Source organism: Cydia amplana, chromosome 4 (assembly GCF_948474715.1).
Source record: "Cydia amplana chromosome 4, ilCydAmpl1.1, whole genome shotgun sequence".
Taxonomy (NCBI): Eukaryota; Metazoa; Arthropoda; class Insecta; order Lepidoptera; family Tortricidae; genus Cydia; species Cydia amplana.
The window spans coordinates 14,086,056-14,109,907 of record NC_086072.1 but is presented as its reverse complement, the minus strand read 5'-3'; the positions used below and the strand labels follow the sequence as shown (position 1 = coordinate 14,109,907).

Here is a 23,852-nt window from a genome sequence, read left to right as displayed (position 1 = left end):
GCTGTCAACTGTCAATGTCATTTAGTTTAGAGTAACAAGCCAAGACATAACACTTTCACTGCCAGTAGCCCGCTAGGATTCTCTATTCTTAGGTACTTATCGCTACAAAGCGGAAAAAACATATGGTATCCGCTATGCTTTTAGCTCACGCTGGCAGTGAATATGCCAATAGATGGAACAACTTGGCCCCCAATTCAGCAAAGCCAATATTGCCATAACTTTGACAGGGATTATAGGTACACGAATCCCTGGTTGTCTCAGGACAACGTGGGTACTGGGTGGGATGGGTTATCATTTCGAAGTTTGTGCAGCTAATATAATTGAAATGAACTTCACTTACAGGTAAGTTCGTTTAATTTCCAATTATTATTACGCTGCACAAACTTCTTCAATGATAATTTTAACTTGTAGATGTTTAGAGATAAGTATTCAAAGTTTGTTTTGGCTTTGTATTACAACAATGAAATCATTGATTAACAATGATTTATTATTTCATTTTAAATTAGGTACCTTTTTAGTTATCATTAACTATTTTCAAAATATATATATTTAGTTTACAACATTATTTAGAGATCTAGTGATATCATTTCATCAAACTGTCTATCGTATAGTATAGATAGTTGAAACAAAAATAATTTGATCCTTATTTATTAATAGGTAAGTATTTTCATTTATACCACCAAATACCACATACAACTTAATTATTATAGGAAAGAAATCAAAGGATAGCATGAGATGCATCTGTTGGCGAATACAACAACTATAAGCAACTCTTGGCAGTGTGTTATTGTTGGTTACACCTTTAAGTAACACTTATTTTCTCATTTATCATAGTAAGGATTTACCAAAATTATTGGATGGAACCATGATTATGAAATTGAGAAAAATCATTACAAGAATCACTCCACCTTGATGTTTTTCTTCCACCAACTCCTAAACGATTTACGGTTGACACAACACATAACAGGTTAAATAGGTGATGAAAATAAAAATATATCAATACAAATCTTTAAGAGTTGACTTATGTAATCCCTCTACAAATCGTTTGGGAAGTGATTTTTTCATGATTCTGAGGGCAATAAATAATCACTAACAAGTTAACTACCATCACGAATATTATTGTTCGTTATTTATATATACAGGTAATCAATGTTTTACACCTCATTCAATTTGAAATTAGTGTTTTCCCTGAAAAAATTAATGCTATGGATAGCAAGGGTTGCTGAAATTTATCAATCAGAATAACAGTAAAGTTTGATATTTTTTCAAGGACAGGGTTTGCACGTTGTATAGGTACAATCACAACAGCTAATAAAAGTGATAAAGTAATTTTTTACTTTTTCTTAATCCTGTAATGAATGATTTTCATTAGTTGGTGACATTGTTAATAAACAATTTAAGACCGATTAAGGGTACTAGGTCACACTTTAAGGTTGAGTTTGGTGTAATCGAAAAAACGTTCTTCATAAAGTGTTCAATTCTATCATTTGAGGAGAGCCTATTCCCCAATAAAAGCACAAGAGCAGATTTACAATTATTTACACATCTATACCCTCATTACATAATGCTATTAAAAACGGCAAGCACTTCTGAAACAGATGCCATAAAATAATTAATGTAATTATTTTTACATAACATACACCAGTATTTCAAGTGTGTACTGTGTGTGTGTGTGTGTGCTTGACGGTGTTGGGCGCAAGGGATTACACCGTACTGTACTCCTTTCTCCTCTTCCTCTTCTCCTTCAGTGATGGCTGATGGCACTTCCTGGATAACACTGGGGTAACCAGGATAATGGATAATGGGGTAACCGCTGTTGAAACTTGAAACCAGTTAATAAAATATGTTTTTATAAATGAGAGTTGGGGCGCAAATCTTATACAATTATATGTACATATGCGTGTAAATATTTTGTAAACTGAGTAGTTACAATGACCGTGCCTTGATGCCTTCTACTTTTCCTAAATTTTAATACCTTAGATTTCGTTTCAGTTGGAAGGAAAACATAGATAAAATATTTTTTGCAAAAGCATCTACTTATGTAGAAAAAACATCTGGGTTACTTCACCAGGATATTTATATAATAACCAATAACTCGTGAGGTATATGGATTTCCAAAATGTTGTAAGAATTTCAAATTTAATTTGCGTTAAATCTGAAATCTTACATTATTTTCTCTCAATCAGCTTATGACACTTAAAGCACATATAGCATTTAAGTAGAATATTGTAATTTCTCTTTTCACACCACTGCTAATGTTCCTAGACATCAAAAATACTGTATTTCATTTCACCGGTTTATAAATAATTGCGATAGCTGTGTTGTCTTCTCTCAGATGTATCTCAGTGTGGTAAACCGGAAAAGAGGGTCTTTAAACATAAACAAGACCACCATAACCTGAACAAAATTAATGTACCTAATTCATTCTATTAGGCTTATTTAATAATTTCCACACGGGTGTAAGTATTACCGTAAGTAATTAAATATCTGGAAAAAATATATATTTATAACCCTTTATTTTAATTAGCCACCAAATTATGTCACACTAGGTGATATATTGGCATTGTATTTCTTTAAAATATACGAAATTCAGTATAGGTACTTTTATCTATTCAGCTCTTTAAATACACACATAACCATATTCATTAGCCAAACTTAAATATCTATAACTTGTAGTTATAGGTACCTATAACTTGTAGTTATAGGTACAACAACCCATTTATATGAGCAAAGTTCATTAAAACTAATTACAATGTGACCAATATATAAAGGACTTTATCTGTTGTTTAAGTTTGTATTTATCCTTATCGGCTAAATAAATAATTATAGTATTACCCAGCTTTCTGAGGTAAGTACTAAGGAGCTAATTTCATTTGATTATAGCTCCATATAGGTAATGGTATCAAGACTAATTAAGTGTATCTTGTATATGTATGCACCTACATGGTATAAATAACATTTATAATAATAAGCTTCAACAATAGATATATAATCTAAACAATTGCTCATTATGTGACCTCTAGATCTTAGACACTTCATGAAAGGTCTGACACATATCGACACCTAGTCTAATAGTCTAATAAAAGGACTTATGTCATTACTTCATTAGTTTCATAACAGTTCCAATTCCCTGTTGACTTAAACTGCTTAGTTGCAATAAATTTACTTCTTCTATAGGTATCTGTATTTATTTCTCTTAGGATTTGGTAGAGAAAATATTGAAGTCAATATTAAACTGTATAAAGTGTACATTATTTTATAAGGACATCATAGGCATATACACACAGTATATATCACAGTCACATAGTTTTCTAGTATTTGACTATCAATTTTACAGAATTGATCATATTTCGGAATACCTCTAGGTATTAGCACAGACAAAAATTTAATTTTGTATGACAGAATCCTTGTAAATATGATGTCACTGCAATTAAAGAAGTGTATTTAAATAAACCACAGCTTTTGAGAATATGTTCTAAATGAACACAGGCTGTTGTAATGTCACTTGAGTGCGACCACATTGTGACTGCAGAGAGGAAAGTGTTGCTCCGCTTCCTTATCGCTGCTTTTGACCAGGGTTTTTTGTATGTTGTAATGTTAAATGAACACTTTAAACATACATTGGAAAATATGATTGATAATCGAGCCCTTGAAGTTGAAGTACCGGGCCGTAAGCTATTAGTTTTTCTGTTAGATTTTCTTATAATATCACTTGTCGACAGCATGTTTTAAAGAAATCTCTAATGCCATTTATTGTGCTTTAATAGTATTTAAAGGACCGCTGCCTTAGCGAAGATTCTCAGTGATGACAGTCACACAAATGAAAGTCAGTCACTTAAAAGCGACAGCCGGTTGCAGCACAAAATTGATTGAGAGCTAAATCATCACAGTTAGCAAACAAATACTTAGCCTTATTCATTACTGACAAGCATCTCACCAGCCGCAGTTCAAGTCGCTGCCAATAAAATTTTACAGCGCAGATTATTTTTGCATAATCTTGTTTGGGTCATACTGGTTTTGTAATGTTCTTAATTATACATCTGAAAAAACAAACAACGAGGTTGTCTTATTAGGATTTTTCCATATCCAGATTTCTGGTGCCTCCGTCTCACGATGTCAAGATTTACTCGCTTAATTCCTTGCTTGCTGAAATAAGAATAAATATTTTAATTCACCTACTTGAAGATGAGTACATATCAAGAGACGGCCTAATTTGGCATACCACATTGATTAACTCATGGGGCCACAAAACCCAGTTCTAGCAAGACTTGTGGCCTTAAGTCCACTGCCATTGGCAGGTAGGATATGAGCCATATCTCAGTGCTGTTAGTAAGGAATAAGTGACAACACCACAATGTCCCAAATATACTGGCATTGAACACACCTAGTATTAGTATGTGAAAGATTGCCAAGTTCAAATATCATCAGAGATACCTAGGTTAGTACTCCAAAAAGCTTAGTATAGCCATTTTACAAACAGATGCACCTAGAATAGTGCTCCAGATTGCAGTGCATAGCTCAGTCACCATGTGCAGTTAGCAGACAGACACACCTATAATAGTGGCCCAGAATGCACAGTGCACAGCACAACCACCGTGTGCAGTTAGCAGACAGAGGCACCTAGAATAGTGCTCCAGAATGCACAGTGCACAGCGCAACCACCGTGTGCGGTTAGCAGACAGATGCACCTAGAATAGTGCTCCAGAATGCACAGTGCACAGCACAACCACCGTGTGCAGTTAGCAGACAGACGCACCTAGAATAGTGCTCCAGAATGCAGTGCACAGCTCAGTCACCATGTGCAGTTAGCGGACAGATATACACCTAGCTAGAATAGTGTTCCAAAAAATCCAGAATGCACAAGTAGCACAAACGTCGAAAATCATGAACAAATAAGCACTTGATACTGGGTCCACTGTATTTCCTACTTTGCGTTTATTTCCCTTTCGGAATTTTAGATACGTATTAAACATTCGGTCGCTGGCGAGCGAGGAGGGCACAGATTGCTTTTTATACGCCACGCGAAAATCGCTTTTTTCTCTACGCCGCTGGCGGAGATGGAGATGATGATGCAGACCTAAAATAAAAAGTAGGTACCTACGTCCATGCCCTGCTAGATTCTTATTTTGATATGCAACATGTCCGGGTGGATAGTCATGCTATCCACGAAACGACGCCGCCTTTGACCTTGGTCGCGAAAGTAGCATTTTCTTCTTCAGTCTTCTTGTATTTTCTTCCAATTTTGTAATTGGTCGGACTGTCGTACACTAATATTTTATTTTTTCACATATTTATTATATATTTACTATTATTTCCTGTTAAAAAAGTTATATTTTATTAAGCCCTAATGGTCTAGGCTAACATGAATAAACACAATGACATTGACAGTTGACAGCGCGGGAATCGTTCAACGTAGGAGTTATGTTCATAAATCAGATACATATTTTTAATTTTGGCTTTGCCTCTCTGTAACATTCATGGAACAGGCTACATGATAAAGCACGTACTACAAGTTAAAATTATCATTGAAGAAGTTTGTGCAGCGTAATAATAATAACAAGCAACTTATTGCATCCGAAGAAGGTGGAAGACGTAAAGTTTGCGGACCTAGTGAAAGTACTCAATGAACATTTTACTCCGAGGAGGTCGACGTTCGCTGACCGAGCGAAGTTTTATGAGGCGACCATAAAGACCTGCGAGAGTCTCGAAGATTGGGCGGCTCGGCTAAGAGGGCTCGCGGTGTATTGCGACTTCGGGACGGCGCTGGACATCTTGTTACGTGATCGTTTCGTGTTGGGGTTGAAGTCGGGTCCTGAGCGTGATCGGCTTTTCGAAAAGGATTCGTCAACGCTAACCCTGGCGCAAGCGCTGGAGGTGGCGCAGCAGGCGGCGTGCGCTCGGGCAGCGCGCGCCAACGTGGCGCAGGCGGAGCCGGTGCAGGTGAAGGAGGAGCCGGTATTCCGCGCCAGCGCAGGCCGCGCTGGCGGCGCTCGCGCTACTTCGGGCAATGGCGGCGGCGACGACGGCGCGTCTTTGTGCTCCGTCTGCGGCCGCAAGAATCACGATACAGCAAAGTGCCGGTTTAAGGGGTATCGGTGTCAAAGTTGCGGTCAAAAAGGGCATTTGAAAAAAGTATGTGCGAAAAGGGGCAGTGGCGGCAAATCTAGGCTTCACTGCATACAAACGGAATCGGACGACTCCGATGGGTGTAAAGAATGCGAGGTTTTTAATGCAAGAAGGTATGTCGATAATTATAAACCTATTAAATTGCCTGTTACTCTTAGTGACGTACAAATTTTGATGGAACTGGAGTCCGGTTCGGGAGCGAGTGTTATTAGTGACGAACTATATTCAAAGTTCTTCAAAAAAAGGAAATTATATAAAACTGATCTGTCAATGTGTCTTTATAATGGCCATAAGATTTTACCGTTAGGATATTTTAGAGGGAGAGTTTGTTATATGTCAACCGTCAAACATTTGAAAATTTATGTAGTTCAAAACGGCGGTCCTCCCTTGCTTGGCCGCGACTTCATGGCAAAGTTTAAAATTCGGTTGGTGTGTGACAATAACAAATTAACTCCTGAACCGCATATCGATGAGTTGCCACAATTACTTAATGATTTTCCAGATGTTTGGAAAGACGAGTTAGGGCGATTTAATAAATTTGAGGTCGATTTGTTTTTGAAGCAAAATTCGGTACCTAAGTTTTTCAAACCGCGCTCAATACCTTTTGCCCTGAAGGGTAAAGTGGAAGAGGAACTGGATAGGCTTGTCAAAGTAGGTATTTTAGTTCCGGTTAACTTCTCAGACTACGCGACGCCTATAGTACCGGTCTTAAAGTCTAACGGTAAACTTAAAATAGCTGGAGATTATTCGTGTACTTTAAACAAGGATTTAAAAATTGATAAATATCCTTTACCAAGGATAGAGGAAGTTCTTGCCAAAATAGGGGGAGGGGAGCATTATTCAAAATTAGATTTAAGTAATGCCTACAATCAACTCTGTTTATCAGAATCATCTCAGATTCTAACAACCATAAATACCCCTAAAGGATTGTTTAAGTATACCCGGTTGTTGTATGGTCTCGCTAATGCTCCAGCTATTTTCCAGCGTACTATGGAAACATTACTGGCAGGTATAGAGGGCGTCACGTGTTGGCTGGATGACGTATGTTGCACGGGTCCCGACCGGGCTACCCATCTAGCTAGGCTTCGTGAAGTTTTGAAAAGGTTGCAAGACGCGGGTTTGCGTTTACAAAGAGATAAGTGTGCATTTTTTCAAACTAGCATTACATATTTGGGATATGTTATCGATAAAAACGGTCTCAGGACGAGTCAAGATAAAGTGAGCGCTATACTTAAGTCCCCGCCTCCTAAAAATGTCTATGAGGTACAGCAGTTCCTAGGAGTTGTCAACTATTATCGGAAATTTATTCCTAATGCTTCTTCCTTGTTGCACCCGTTGCACGAGCTGTTACGCAACGGCGCGAAATGGCAGTGGGGCGAGCGCCAACAGGCTGCATTTGACAACGTGCGGCGCGAGCTAGCGTCTGATCGTGTGCTGGCGCATTTCAACCCGGAGGCTCCTCTGGTTTTAACCACTGACGCTGGACCCTCCGGCCTTGGTGCAGTATTGGCACATTTGGCGCCTGACGGTTCAGAGAGGCCTATTGCATTCGCGTCCAGATCACTCTTACAGAGTGAAAAGAATTACAGCCAGATTTTTAAGGAAGCCACGGCGATAATCTTTGCAGTAAAATATTTCCATCAATATCTGTACGGGCGTCAGGACCCCTTTATTTTAAAAACTGATCACCGTCCATTGCTTTCTATTTTTGGAAAGAAAAATGGAATTTCAGTCACTACAGCGTCGCGTTTACAAAGATACGCAATTATCCTCTCAGCGTACAATTATAATGTACAGTATATAAATACTAAGAATAATCAGGTGGCGGATTATTTTTCACGTGCACCGCTGCAGATAACAACGCGGGAGGTCGTTGACCGAGAACAGGATAATAACGTATCTTTCCTTAACTTCTTAGATGGAAATATTAAGCCGGTTTCTTTTGACGATATTAAGAAAGCGACAGCAGCTGACGATGTACTTATGACTGTCAGCAAGTACATGCGTAGCGGGTGGCCACGAAAAATAGACTGTAGTGCTATTAAACCATACTTTTTATGCAAGTCCGATTTAGAATGGCATAATGGGTGTTTATTTCGAGGGCACAGGATCGTTATTCCGGCCGTGTTTAGAGATCGTATGTTGGAAGAACTCCACTCAGCACATTTCGGCGTAGTAAAAACAAAGAGTGCGGCCAGGAGTAGGTTTTGGTGGCCCGGTATCGACGGCGATATCGAGCGCTGGGTGGGGGCATGCAGCGTGTGCGCAGTGCAACGCGCCGCTCCCCCTCGCGCGGCTCCCGCCGCCTGGCCCCGCCCTGCTACTGCTTGGGAGCGTATTCACATTGATTATTTATCTATAGGACAAAAGGTATATTTAGTCGTAATTGACGCGTTCAGCAAATGGTTAGAATGTGTTAACATGGATTGTGGCACCTCGACGAATGCACTAATATCGAAATTGAAGTATATTTTTTCTAGATATGGACTTCCGTGTACTATTGTTTCGGACAATGATGTAAAAATTTGTTCTTCGGAATTTAATGCTTTTTGTAAAAATAATGGCATTTTGTATCTCACATCGCCTATTTACCACCCGTCTAGTAATGGGCAAGCCGAAAATTCAGTTAAAAGTTGTAAAAAATGATTCGAAGTATTTTATTGTCAGACGGTAACTTAAAACAACATGATTTAAATGAAAAATTATTAGGGTTCCTTTTTGATTATAGGAATACTATCCATTGTGCTACAGGGAAAACTCCAGCGTCACTTATGCTGGGACGCGATTTACGATGTAGATTAGATTTAGTTAAACCGTGTAAGTTTACACGCAATGTTGAGTCAGATAATCAATTAAAGCTAAGTAGATGTTTTGAATTGGGCGAAACAGTTTGGGCTAAGAGTTTTAAAGGTCGTAAAGGTTATTGGTCGAAAGCGACAATATTAGATTGTATAGGTAACCGAATGTTTTCTGTTAAATTTCAAGATAACGATCTTATCGCGAAAAGGCATATCGATCAAATAATTAAATATGTAGGAAATAAGAACCAATCGGAAACTATCGAGCCAATTTCCTTAACGCCGCCTCCCTTGTTAGACCAACCAACATCCTCATACCCCATTCTACCGGCCACTGAAGAATCGCAAGAATTGAGCTCAGACACATCTCCTCAGTTGGAGGTTAATGTCGAAACGAGAAATAAGGAAGGGGAAGAGAATGATGAGTGGTCGGAGGCGACCGACCAGCCGACCATGGACGCTGTGTTATCAGGGTCAGGCGGCCAATCTCAAGGTGGTGAGATGACACTCCCTGAACAAAGTGTTATAGATAAGGAGTCAGGCGTGCCTATCGATTGCTCAACAAAAGGTCGCCCTAGAAAAAAAGTTGACTATAAACAATATTTCTAAATTATTTCTTTGTTTGTTATAGGTCTCAAAATAATGGTGAAGGAATGTGATGTTTTGTCGATCTACCCCAAGCCAGTATTAAACTAGTGTTGACTGAGTGCGCTCGTTTGTCTTTCACGCCACATAACCTATTCCTATATACTACATTCGGCCTAATCTCATAAAAGTCATAAATATTCGTTAGAAGCTGGCCAATATCCTATACTTATTAATATAATACAATGTCCACGTATGTAGAATTATAGCTGACAATGTGAATACAACCATACTAAAACGATTCCAATATCAGCGCCAACAATTAATACAGGATCGAAACCAATCACCCGTTATCGCTGCACATGTCCGACAGGCACATGCAAAAAGCAAACTTAACATGCTATCAAAAGCTTCAAAGTCAAATAACAGATGGCTATATTTCGCCCAATGTTCCATATCCCACCCTCGTTGATCGAACCACTGTCTATCTATATCATCAGTAGGGCAGTGACAGTCAGGCTAAATGACAACGGTCCAATGCAGAGTTGGTTATTTAGAGAACCTAGATAGCGCAACGCCTAACGAACCAGTATATGAATGATCTCCGATTAGGCATAGTTGTTACGGATTGCAGCCTCTAGTGATGCTAGATTTGGTTCGACAATTGAGACTAAATGGTTAGTGAATTAGAGCAGGATCGAGGTCAGCGCTAAGTGTCGCATTGGACTTGGCAGCGGACCTCAATTGAGCGGTTATCATACTATACGATTTGGTACGGACAATAATCTCTGTGTATTGAAGCACTTCAATTGAACAGTTATCATGCTATCATCCTATAAAGTAATCGCACGGTATCTTTGCAACCTTCAGTGTTACCATCAGATTAGCATGTTTTTTTAATAGAAAGTAGCCTATTGGTTAATAATCAACTTTCAGAAGTGAGAATAACTGTGTGTCGGAAAGCGTATGAGCAAAACTGCCAAAACTGAGGCATCGTTGACAAGACTGGATTTTCTTGAGTCTTGCGTAATATTTCAACGGAGTCAGTCGCACCTACTCACAAACAAGTTTTAAATAAACGCGGAAATGGGTAGTAGGTTGAAGAAAAATATTGAGGTGAATTCTATAATACCGTTAGTAAATATTGTAGAATGGCACAGAAGTTTGCGCTCTATTTTCGATATTATAGCAAGTCTAGCAGCTGAAATAAACACAATCGTCAGTATCTCTTATGACGTATCTGTTGTATTTATATAATCAAGCGTATCGAGACGAGTCCCAATATATAGTTGGTCTAACCAATTTGTCAATAAATAAGAATAAAAAAAACTATACTCATCCTTTTCTTTTGGGTGCTAGTACTAGTGTTAGACAATGATAGTATGATTCTCTCTGCCTATGTTTGAATTTAGACAGTCCTTTGACAAACTATACCTAAAGAATTATTCCATGTCAATCTGTGCAATATGAACCAAATAACCTTGAAGCATCAAGAGAATACAAGGGTATCATAATAAATTAAGTTCCATTTCACTTAATATAACGCCGAGTAAGTTTGCAAGTAAATTGGATCCTCTACGCAGTCGAACTACCGAACCAACCCGGTTGCAATTAATTAAAGACTTGAAACGCAACAGGCCCCGTAGCCAACGTGCCAATCGCTTACGCTCCGTAGCGATCGAAACGCAACTGTCACTGTCGCACTAATATGGAAGAGTGATAGAGAGACACTAAGCGATTCGATGGCGAAGCGATAGCGATTGTCACCTTGGCTAGGCCGCCTGTACTACATTCTCACAATTGGTTTCAAGTTCCGCGGTTACTCAAATTAACGAATATAGCTTTTGGGCTATATACACTTACACAAAGATATACAAAAGTTTCATACATTATATTTGGATGGATTTCGTGAAAAATGTACTTAAGTTGTGACTTGTGTTAATGTAGGTACTTCTTAGATGTATAAAATTAATATACTTTCGATATACGAGATAACGAATGTATGAAACAATAGGACTAGGTGCCAATCATAGAAATAAAATGTAATAGAACAACTGTCTATCTTCAAAAGTGCGACCAAAAATGAAATGCAAGTGTGTGCGTAAATTGTCTATGTGAGATCAAAAATAGTGAAGTCATGTTACAACATATTAATAATCTGTCGATGTTTGATTGCTCTATCGACTACTTTTTCAAATGTGTTATTTTAAATGTTAAGATTCTACGACATTATGACGTATAATGAACACTTGTACTGCGTGTGCTATCAAAATCGTTGCAGACTTATCTTAATGTAACTCTTACTATATTGGAAAGTGAAGTTTAAATTTACCGCTAAACATGAGCACCTTCAAAAAGGTATAACAATCGTTATTATTTGAAGTCGGTTATAAAAGCTAATATCTTAATGATGTCTTGTGAAGAAATAATTACATAGCTATTAATATACCGACAAGTTATCGATACTGTCATCTGAACATTTTGTCAAGCCCTAGCGTAAAGTAACAGTTTATGTTTTTACACAAAATATTTTAAATTATTAAGTAATATGATCAAATATTAGCACACAAAGGAATAAAAACTTATAATTAACTGTATAAACCGGCTTCTTACACTCTTTATGCTGTTAATTTGACAAAATATCGTTAAGAAAATTTCGCTCGGAATATCATAATAATTCCTCTGAAATGAGTACTTGCTAGGTTTATTTGGCCCCGTGACACTGAAATCCGGTACACTACAAGACACTATCTTCATTGTATTACTTTATCAAATAGTTTTCTTCCGAATTTGTGTATATTTTTCAAATTGAAAATTACGGTGATACGCTCTTGGCCGTCCGCGGCCGTCGTCAAACTCAAAAGTGGTCACGTTTTCTCATTGGTAGTCTGACTCTTTCGCACTCATGGGATGTTCATATACGTGATGGCTTCCCTTTCGCACACTTAAACTGTCTGTCAAGCGCGAGCGCGAAAATGACAAGTCTGTGGTGATGACAATTTTGATAAGTAGTAAAAGTAGTTACTGTACAGTGGACAAGTACCAAGTGGTAGTAAAAGCTCGAAAATGATTTTTAGATAAAAACATGTTTAAATTTTGTAAGTATTTTTTTAACTTTTGTTGTATGCAATACAATTCTTTATTGTACGACCAGCGACTCTTGGTGCGTGTTTGTTTCGTATTTAATTTCTTTGGCCACCTTTATTGCGGATATAGAAATAAGCAATTTTGGGACCCTCGTCCGTGCGTCACCGGAGTAATGGATGGCGGTGGCTGACTGCTGTGATGATATTGGATACCGACGAGAAAAGGAAAATATTCAACAAAACGTGCATCTAGACTAGACGTATTCAATAAGCGTTTCCACGGGGAAACAAATGAACATTGTTTTCGGCGTATTTTTGTGAACAATCAAATAACGCTAAGCTAAAGTAGAGTCAAACATTTACTGATATCACAATCTTGACAACGAGAAACCGACACGTAGTCAAAGAAACAAACAAAAATATACACAGTATCTTAGACGGCATTTTAATACCTATACAACGGATAATAAGATAAACAAATTAAAATAAATTGAAACTGTGAGCAGCGTGATTACATTAGCGTGAAAGATGAAACTTTTTTGTTTATACAGGCTTTGTTATTCTGATTCGTGTCCTTTATTACAATTGGGGACAAAAAGTCAGACGCCCTATCTAATCTACAGAGTTGACCCTCCGGCTAGGACTACGCAGCTGGTGCCTCCAAAAACGACGTCATTTTTCATCTCTGAAATTTTGCAAAAACTTTGCGTCTTTCGCCGAGTTAACACAATTAGGTATGACAAATACGTACAAATTACTCAAAAATGCATAATTATTAACAATGTTAAAAGTGAAAGGTCATATCGGAGCTAGGTTGATTCTAATTTGAGTTATCTATCATCAAAAAGAACAAATCCCAACATGGAAATACACGACAGTTCCACAGCGTTCGTCGAAGAGGTGCGACGTCAGAACGAATACAACGCAATCAATCAACAGTCAATTTACCAAATTCACCTTCAACATTCGCAGTGTCTACGATGAATAATATTCGGTAAACATGACAAGTGCGATTCGTTTTTCATTTTTCACATAATGACGCTTCCTTCGGACATAAAGCCCGTTTTATTGGGATCACAATGGGATTGTGCTCTTTCATCAGCGGTACTTTTATGGTCGCCGCGTCAGCTGTGGGCCGCCATAATTGAGACAGTTAAAACTACGAGTGGATTATTCGGTAAGCGGACGACCACCCAAAGCCGCTGCATTCTTATTATTCTCTTTTTGTTTATCTCACCGAATGGCCAGATACTCGATTAGATTTGATGTAGCGAAAATAAACAGACAGGAGTCATGAAGATAAAAACAATGTTTTTTTTTTATCTTTTGGTTGATACGTGGTTGATAACAATGTTATTTGTAGGTCCTCAGTTTCATCTGCGACTTTCTTATAAATGTTAAAGCAAGGTTTTTTATAGCATTTTTCCATGTTGTACCTAAATTAGATACCTACCCATTTTTGTTAGGATATAGGTAGATAGGCCCTGATATAAGTAGATAGGCCCTGATATAGGTACTTGTGTCGCTACAATCTTCTTACATATGGCAATAATCTGCGTCCGTCATGTAGGTATAGTCAAAATTAAATGTCAACGATTAATTTCAAAACCTTGTTTATTGGAATGCCATATCTTCGTCATTTTACCTATTGATGTCAAAACAGTCTGCCGATTTTTGCGGGAGAGGGGTACATCAAATGTATACGTAACGTAAAAATTGCCATGTCAGATAAACGTCAGTCCATACATTGTGTAATTTGTGTATGACCATTGGCCGCCTATTTTCGGCAGAGGGGAACGCCTGTTAATGGATACTCCGTTTGGTTATATGCTCTAAGATTGATGTAGGTAAATGTTTTATTGTATACATTCAAAATATTTTTTCTTGCAATTTTGATAACCTTTTTTTGTCACTTTTGTGTTTTTGGCCAAATCTATTCTTCTTGTTTACTTCTGTGACATTCGATGACTTTCAACATCTGTTGTCAAGTAGTAAATAACTTGGTACCGTACACTAAAAATCCGCAATATGGCGAATGCCAAATAAAATCTTCTCAGGGTAACATAGTTATATGTACATCTAGTTTACAAACAACAACTAAAGGAGTAACGATTAAACACACGAGAAAAAAATATTTCGATATAACCTATCCCCATAACGGGATTTCTTACAGACAACCATGGAGAGCGGAAATATTGTCAAAGATAACACCTACCACTGACATGCATATTTTGATTGAGACTGTGAGCAGCGTGATTATTGTCATATTGAATGTATTCTGCCTTGCTTTTGTCTTCCTGCTTTTCTGATTAAGGAGGGATGACAACCTTGGTAATAGATTGTAAAATAAAATTGCCCGCAGCAAAAGTAAACAAAGTTACCAGAATAGCCCTGTCTCAAAAATTGGCTTTTCGCCACAACTGTTGAACTTTGTACTGATTCAGGAAAATATCATGCCATTCAGTCCCTTTCAGTTGTTGCTATTTTAGAAACTTGGCACGGCAAAACAGCGCCTGCAACATGAACACACTGTAATAAAACATGGAATTGTCCAGAATTCATAGATATCTTATCAAAACCTTTATGTATTACTATTAGACATCGACATTTGAAAAAGCTAAATAAATATTCACACATCCTTTGTAGTAGATACACGTATACATTTACCTACCAATATGTAGATATACTATACCATATAGTCGTCGCAAAGTAAGAACCAATATTTTGAGAGTTATGAATTCACCCTTAAGTATCATATGTACATGAAGCTCAGGCTACCAGTTAAACCGTAGTCATATAAAGGTGACGGGGGCGCTATATAAGGGTTAATTCAAAACTGTCAAATTCTTACGTTGCGTTGTGCTGACTACAGTTTTGCCCACAGATATAGGAAGGAAGTATTATATGCTCTGAGGTTTTGCCCAAAAAAACATTTGACATTTGTTTTTACCGCGGCGTTTGCGTTTAAAGTTGATGTTACGTCTGACAGACACCACAATACCTACATTTTACATCATACGATAGGTACGTCATTTAAAGATTGAAGTTAGGCGATCCTTCTTCATACCTAACAATCTTAGGCCTTGGCCAACAGAAAATAAATATTATGCGACAGTCTTAACACGGGCAATTACTGAGTAGGTAATTCTCTAAATTAACCACCAAGAAAACAAAATTGTCGGTTCGACTGGTTTAGCAAACAACATTTGCGTCTAAGAATCGTTGGAATGCCAGTGCAAATTCTTCACAAAATAGATAGCTAGGTAGGTACTATACGTCACCAGTGGCGTTACGTCATATATAATGCAAAATGCGCATACCTATTATTCCATAATTATAGTTTAGGTATATTCTGAAGGTGAGCCGTTTTTAAGTTTTTATTTTGTTTGACGTTTTCTGCAAAAAGATCCCAGTGGTCTATATTTCAACACATACATAATAGCCTTGTACTATTAGAGCGGTTTGAAATCTTTTTTAACATAAAAATAGTTAATTAAGGAGTAACAAAGATAAATGTGCAAAATATACGAGTATATTCTGATGATGGCGTTGATGCAACTAAGCTAATTAACGACAACAGTTTGGCAGACTATGGAATGACGTAATCCAGACAGAATAATACTGACAACTCTGTTGCATTGACTTATATATTACTTGCCAGCACAGCGGTGTCAGTGACGTTGTATCATTCCACCGAGGCACACCAAACGAGAAAGTTCGGTTGGAATTATATGAACGGACCTATCTTTACTTTTGAAATCTTTGCTCTGTTGTCGTTGTCACAACTCTGTCTTACGTACCTCGTCATAATAACTCTATTAAGGTAAAACGGAGAAATACAGTGTAACGTCTTGTATAGATACTTCCTTTTTCAGTTCAGTAAAGTGATACCACGTCTTGTTGACTCAAACCACACGATACGAGGCCTTGAATAGGAACATCGCACGTTTTCGCTTTATTTGACACCTTTGCCTTATATGGCTACTGTGGCTAGGGTTTTGCAAATTACATAGGTAGGTACTTCTATGTGAGAATCGGAGTATGTTTAGCGCCTATGTTTAGCGCTTTATTCCACTGTTATAAGGCTCCTAAGGCTTACATATCTTACTCGCCAATTGCCTACATTCCTAGGTTGTAAATACACAATACCTTATCTGTTAGTAATGCCTTACCTATGTAGCAAACAAGTTACGTTCTACATAGTACCTATTACGAACATTACAGCTTATCTAATGGTCCTAGATTCACTTTATCCATAGTTATGGACATGGATTCGCATTATTCGCAACCTTTGTGTGGTAATTTTACCTTCGAAAAACTAAACTTCTTACTCTGGTACAATGATTAATTTATTAGTTTATTTCAAATTAATCCCAAAGACGATCTAATCTTCTTTTTAATAAAACTAAGGTATTTAAGTTTTATTAAAAAGAAGATTAGATCGGATCTGTTTGGTAAAAAGTTGGACGTTTCTGTTAATTAAATTAAAAACAAACTTAAATAGATTCCAGAGGAATAAGCTGAAAGATGCGATTCTTCAACTTTAATTACGTCTAGCCCTCTGAGACCCCAAATCATTGTTTTTTTTAATTTGGAACTCTTTAGTTACTCTATAAAAGTTTAGAATAGATTGTGGAATATGTACCTACAGAATCTTGTACGCAGGGGTCTTGGGAGGCTAGATTAATCAAGTAGGTAGGTATCCCATAATATTATTTACTCTAAGTGCTTATTTCAACTGTTTCATTTGCGTGTAAATTATCTACAACCTACCAATATAATTATTATAATTATCAATCTAAGAACAATACACTGTAAATGTTTTATTTTATGAGGATCTCACGCTCTCACGCGTATCTTTTTATCAGATTCCAAGGGACTAGTTTATCATTATCAATGTCGAATTACGCAGAGAGAACGCTCCATATCCGCCAAGGCGATACACTAACAAGTGAGAATGCAAAATGTTACACTAATGACGATAATTACAATACCAACACCACGTGCATGTCCGCAGGTAAACCAGTTATCTAGTGTAAATAAAAACGATGGTAATAAATTCGTCGTTAAAATAAAAGATGTAGACTCGTTACAGACGTAACATCTACCTGTAACATAAGTCGTCAAAGCAAACCAGATGCTCATCTAGGTATATCTGAACGTTTTTATTAGGTACCTATGGTATGGAGGCGTTCAAGAGCTTGTTCAGTTATTTTTGAAGACGTTGTTTGATCCTTACATACAGGTGTTAAGAAACATATGACGCTTGACTCATTAGCGTACGATCAGGTGATGTTTTGAATTAGAATCGTATGTACCTAATTATTAAAAAAAAAAACAAACAATACATACTGTTTGATGAAATCAATCCAATATCGGCTTTAACTCCAAAAGTCTGTACATTTATAACACAAAATAAAATTAACCACCACATATTGGCACAATATTTTGGGGGGGCTGTCAATGACAGCCCACCGATACGAGTAACGTCCTCAGGAAACTTTCGATTGGCCAAAAATCACTAAAACGTACACTTTTGAAACATTCACAGCAGCTGGTATATAGTGTATCACTGGTATAACACTGTTACTCGCCTCAATAGTTGTTGTCACTGTTAGTTGTGTGCGAAAGAGCAATATTTTGGTAAGTTATTAGGTTTTTGAGGTTATTTTTACGTGCCCCTGGTGCAAGCGCGACGGAGAATGTCGGCTGGCGGGCAGCAGGCAGGTGCGAGCGGGGCGCGCGGTGCGCCGCTAGATGGCGTCAGGATCGGGCGCGCTCGCCTGACGTTCGGTTAGTTTCGGCGACTGAACCGTGGCGCGGCGCTGCTGATTCTAGCTAGAGATTTTTCCAACGCATCCTACGTACGAGACAGTATAAGGGAGCGTTTACATGTGTACAATAGTATACTGTCAATGAGGATAAAGGCCTGTGCACACCGGCTACGTGTGCGTGACGTGCACATGCGCGTGCAGCGTTGTAGTATACAGATCCTTATGAGAGGCGGCACACCGCTTGCGTGACGTGTGCGTGTGCGGCTCCAACATTTTAGCGCACGCGCACGTGCACGTCACGGACACGCAAGCCGGTGTGCACAGGCCTTAAACGTGCGCAGATGGCTCTCTAATCGTTTATGTTCAAACGTCCGTAGGGGAAAATAGGCACCAGTCGGACACTTTTTAGATTTATATTTTTCAAAAATTGGTCTATTAAGAATAAGATAGTTATATAGATCAATTAGATATTACTTATAACATTCTGCGTACCTACATTCCGCTCCATCCTCAAAAAGTTAATAGTCAATTATTTTTATAATTTAGCGCGCTTATTTTTTTTTTTTTAGCGGGCTTTTGGAACCGATTCCCCCTTAGTATTAAAAAAGCCCCAAACAAGTTCGCTTTTAAGAAATCGGTACGTGTTTTCTTTGCTGATAGAATGAAGGATTCCTAGTTTTAGTTTTAGTTATATATTTTATTGTATACATATATTTATATATTAGGTATACCTATATATTTATATTATATGTATCGTATATATTTTGATGGACTTGCATATGTATGTTAAATTGTTTCATTTAGCTTTGCGGTTTATATTTTGTTAGTAGTAGTGCCAGTTTCACCGCCCACAATCCCTCTGGTTTGCCTTAAGATTGACTGGTACTTAGAGAATGCTTTTGGCATTAAGTCCACCTTTTGTACGATAAGTTTTTCTTTTGTGCAATAAAGTCTAAATAAATAAATAATAACTGAATTAATTCTTTTTTTTTTGTAGAACATTAAACTATTAATAATTACCTATCTATATCTACTAGGTTTGCAATTTACAGTGCGTACTCTGTTACGTGGCTAACTTGGCATTTAATCGTCTCTATAAACATTTTATTTTCCGCTGAACATAGGTATTAGAAGTAACCTGATTTCATTTAATGTTTGGGTAGGTTAGTACCTAATTATGTAAAACAACATTGTGCGTAGGTTCTTATGTAGGTATGTAATGTTCAACGCCCCTACATTTACCCGCGAAGCCGCACCCCACTTCCATTCCGTATTAATGCATTAAAATTACTGACATATTTCACACATTGCAATAATGTGGAATGAAATTACTGCATATGTATTGATTGAACGTAGGTTGTATGGCTTGTATCCATGTTGCTATTAAGATCTTTTGTAATGTGGTAAAAAATTTTTTACTGCTCCGTACAAAACTTTGTTCACGGAGCACTTATAGGATCCCTTCAGAAATAACATGTGATACTTACCCACTTTTAATCACTTATAAACCAAAACTAATGCAAATATTTCTGTTGTGTTTATAAAATATTCTAATAGTTATATGTCATCCGTTTTAGCTCCATGTATGCTCGCCTTAACGCGGGGGCGATTGCGCGCGCAGCTCAGTTGCGTTCACAGAAAGACGCTGAAGGGGCGTGGCTCGTCGTTACGCACGTCCTCTGCTACGCAACGGGCGAGATAAGCCTATAATAAAAAGAGACGTAATTGTCTATGCGAGTCTTAGTGAGATACGACTGTGTATAACTAGGATGATGAAGCGAGAACGCCGATATTCGACAATGATTCAGCGTCTTTCAGACACTATGTGAGCGACCAGACGTCTGAGACGAGCTTATAGATTGGCTTACGCGAAATTAATGCTGATAGATTTCTGAGAAGTATCTTGTGCAGTTAATCACATTTCTGTAGCCTGACTTAAACTTATTTTTTATATTTGTTTTATCGCGCGGTGATTTTAGCAATCGTGATTGCTTCTTAAAATGGTCGTCTTATGGTATAAAGTGCCCTAATTCCAGTCACCATCTCCACCCTAATACCACCCACCTGCATTAATCGTTGAGTAACTTTTAATAGGTACTTACGCCAAAAAATACACGGCATTATTGACACGAAAATAAACTTGATTTCATAACGCATACGCAGCCCTAAAATGTCAATGATTTCTTTAAAAAATAACTGGCCAAGAGCATGTCGGGCCATGCTCAGTGTAGGGCGTAGCGTTCCATAGCTAACCCTTCCGTCACAAGTCACAATAGGCTAAACGGGAGCTATTAGTAAAGTATAATAGATTGTTAACCAAGGGATACACTCTACTTTTCATATCGAATGTAAGGAAACCAAATAAGACTAGACAAAATAGTATAATCAGTAATTAAAGTAGGTACCTAATTAATAGACTATACGCCATGATTTTTTCCTTTGGACGTAAATTGCAGCTTTCTAGCACTATCCTAACGATCATGGAGCCAAGCCTCGGACAGACAGACTGGCAGACGGACATAACGAAACTATAAAAGGGTTAGTTAGTTAGATAAGTTTATAGTTCGTTTTTTTTAGCATTTGAAATACGGTAAACAATCTTGATGTGTCTTTTAATTGAAAAACACATTTTAAAAATAAGTTACGGCAAATATGTAACAATTATAAATCTAATACGATCATTTATATTCTTCTGCTTTCATAAGTAATAGTTTTTGATTTTTGACGACTGGTCTGGCCTAGTGGGTAGTGACCCTGCCTGTGAAGCCGCGGTCCTGGGTTCGAATCCCAGTAAGGGCATTTATTTGTGTGATGAGCACAGATATTTGTTCCTGAGTCTTGGGTGTTTTCTATGTATTTATGTATTTGTATATTATATATATCGTTGTCTGAGTACCCACAACACAAGCCTTCTTGAGCTTACTGTGGGACTTAGTCAATCTGTGTAAGAATGTCGTATAATATTTATTATTATTTATTTATTATTATTTAAAAAGCGTTTTTCAATTAAAATACATGTCAAGATCGCTTACCTTCTTGCAAGTTCTTTCTAATGCTAAAAAACGAACTATAGTTCCAATTTTTATCATTATTTGCTTTTTAATTATTTACCTAAATAGTAAGCAGATTGATGAAAAGGCAGATTGGATAAAAATTAAGTTACCCAAATTACTATTTCCACGAAGACGAAATCGCGGACAAAAGCTAGTTATTCATATTTTCGACTTCCAGTGAAAAATATTTATTATTATTAAAACCGTATAGGTTTGTATTTGGAAGTTAACGTTCCGAGAATCTTTTTAGGAATGCGGTTTCGAAGCACGCCTTTAAAACAAAACAAGAGAATTCCATTCTGCGATAACAATATACTTTTTCAATACATAATTATATTTATCAGTGCGTCTCGCTCTTCCTGCTTTGGTTACTTATGAGCGGAAGTGAGACTATTGAAACTTATATTTCGGGTTTCTTTCAATTCGAGGAATCGCAGGACTTTAACTGAGATCAAATCACAGCGTTGGCAGTTTTCTGATGTTTATTTTGATCCGGACATAATTACTTTTTGTTTTAACATTGCCATGGCAGTCGCAAGTTAAGGTTTCTTTTCTAATTTAGTGTTTTTAGCCTTAACATTTTGTACCTACCTACTTTTATAATATAGTTATGATGCCCCGGGCAACTCTTTTAGGTTTATGTACTGATGTGCCTAAGGAAACTTTCCAAAATTGCGAAATGTTTCGGAAGTTTAACGTAGGAAAAATTCGGAAAATTTCTTAAATTATTGTAAGACAATTGAAACTTTCCAATTTTAAATTTAAATTTCCCATATTTCCTAGTGAAAGTTTCATGAAATTTCCGAGAATTTATAGAATTTTATGGAAACTTTCCGCAACTTGCACATCTGTAATATTATGTATACCTATTGTTATTGTAAATAAAACTTATTCATTCCTTCCACACTTGTATTAAAAATAATAAGTTGTAGGAAGGCATTATGTTTTACGGTTAGGTACATAACAGAAAACCGCCTATAGAACACGTGGTCGCGTTAAAAGCCGCGATTTGCCCCATAAAACGGGAACTATTATTAATGGCCCGGGTATTTACGAGCCTAACGGAAATGCGGCTGTAACAATTTTATACTGCCCAGAAAATGGGCATGGGAACAAAGAGTCTTTTCTCTGCTATGAAAGGACAAATTCTGTTGGACCCGTCGTATGCTCATTTAAAAGTTTGTTTATAAAATTTATTAAAATATTTCCAGTGCGGAATGATTGAGGAAAGCGAACAGAGATCTGTAAAATTAGGTACATGGAAACATTACGAATGAATTCATTCATAAAGTAGGTAGCCGTGTAATATTGCCGCCAGGTTGTAGGTATCTTTTAGTATTTTATACAATCGTGATATAATGGAGAGCTTTTCAGTCGTGTACCGTGTTTAGGCAACGAAGCTTGCTGAGTTGCCTAAGTAAGGTACGAGATTGAAAAGCTTGATTATAACACTATTGTATACAATACTTTTTCTACGAGTGAACAAAAAAAAAACTTAAAACTAGTAGAAGAATCATATACTTATGTAGGTAAAAAAACCAAAAGTATACAGCTAAGATGCGCGAGCAGCCGCGATACCTTCATACTCCTACGCGACCCGGCCCCCGCGCCCCGCGCCCCCCGGCCGGTAGGTCAACGACGCCTTCTCGTAACTCATGAGGCCCTGGTACTTGCTCCGCACTAAATTCAATTTTTAGACAGCTTTCGATTGGTCAATTTCATTATAGTTGACTAAACTGTATCGAAATTAATATTATAGTTGACTAAACTGTATCGAAATGAATATTATAGTTGACTAAACTGTATCGAGATGAATATTATAGTTGACTAAACTGTATCGAAATGAATATTATAGTTGAGTTGGGGTCCCATAGTGAAAAAAGTATGCGATTTCACTTTGGTATACGAAGTCTTAATTCAAGCATTACAGTCGACGAGTAGAAAAAGGTATGTTTCATAATATGATTAAGGCACTTACAACAAGCGCGTAGGATTCGAGTCGTTGCAGTGATGTGTCATTCTGGTTCCAAATAAATAGGTCCCATATATATTAAGAGGGGACTAACGCAAAATTGTAGATTTTAAAATTAAATCGTTACGCGATTTTACAAAGGTAAGTGCCATAAATCAGTAGTGTTTTGTTATGTTATGATTCTATAGACAGTATAGACGAGACAAGACTTCTACGCCACCACTGAAGTGACAACTGAAGTGCTGTAGTAGAAAAAAATAATATTGTCATTCATTCTTTTTATTTTAACGATTGTATTATTCATTAATTTAATTCCAACAACAACATTGTCAGTTGTAATTTCATTGGGTAGGTATTTAAAGGTAAACACTGAAAGTATTTGGACCGCAAATAAGCTTTTTAAATAAATAGTATTTCACTAGCTTACAACTTCAGTAGAATTTCCTGTTTTAACAAGC

The 23,852-nt window shown here is 37.2% G+C and overlaps 2 protein-coding genes across 2 annotated transcripts in view; one reads left to right on the top strand and one right to left on the bottom strand.

Annotated features, from left to right (window-relative positions):
• Positions 1–18,422, bottom strand: part of LOC134647261 (very low-density lipoprotein receptor) — a 256,638-nt gene extending 238,216 nt beyond the window's left edge. Inside the window, exon 1 of the mRNA XM_063501537.1 lies at positions 17,948–18,422. Coding sequence (XP_063357607.1) covers positions 17,948–18,029 — 82 coding nt within the window. The 5' untranslated portion in view covers positions 18,030–18,422. The remainder of the gene's footprint in view (positions 1–17,947) is intronic.
• Positions 1,802–9,600, top strand: LOC134647457 (uncharacterized protein K02A2.6-like). Its single transcript, XM_063501806.1, has 2 exons — positions 1,802–1,806; positions 5,544–9,600. The coding sequence occupies exons 1-2, from the start codon at positions 1,802–1,804 to the stop codon at positions 8,770–8,772; spliced, it is 3,234 nt and encodes a 1,077-aa protein (XP_063357876.1). The 3' UTR covers positions 8,773–9,600.
• Positions 18,423–23,852: the final 5,430 nt, after the last annotated feature.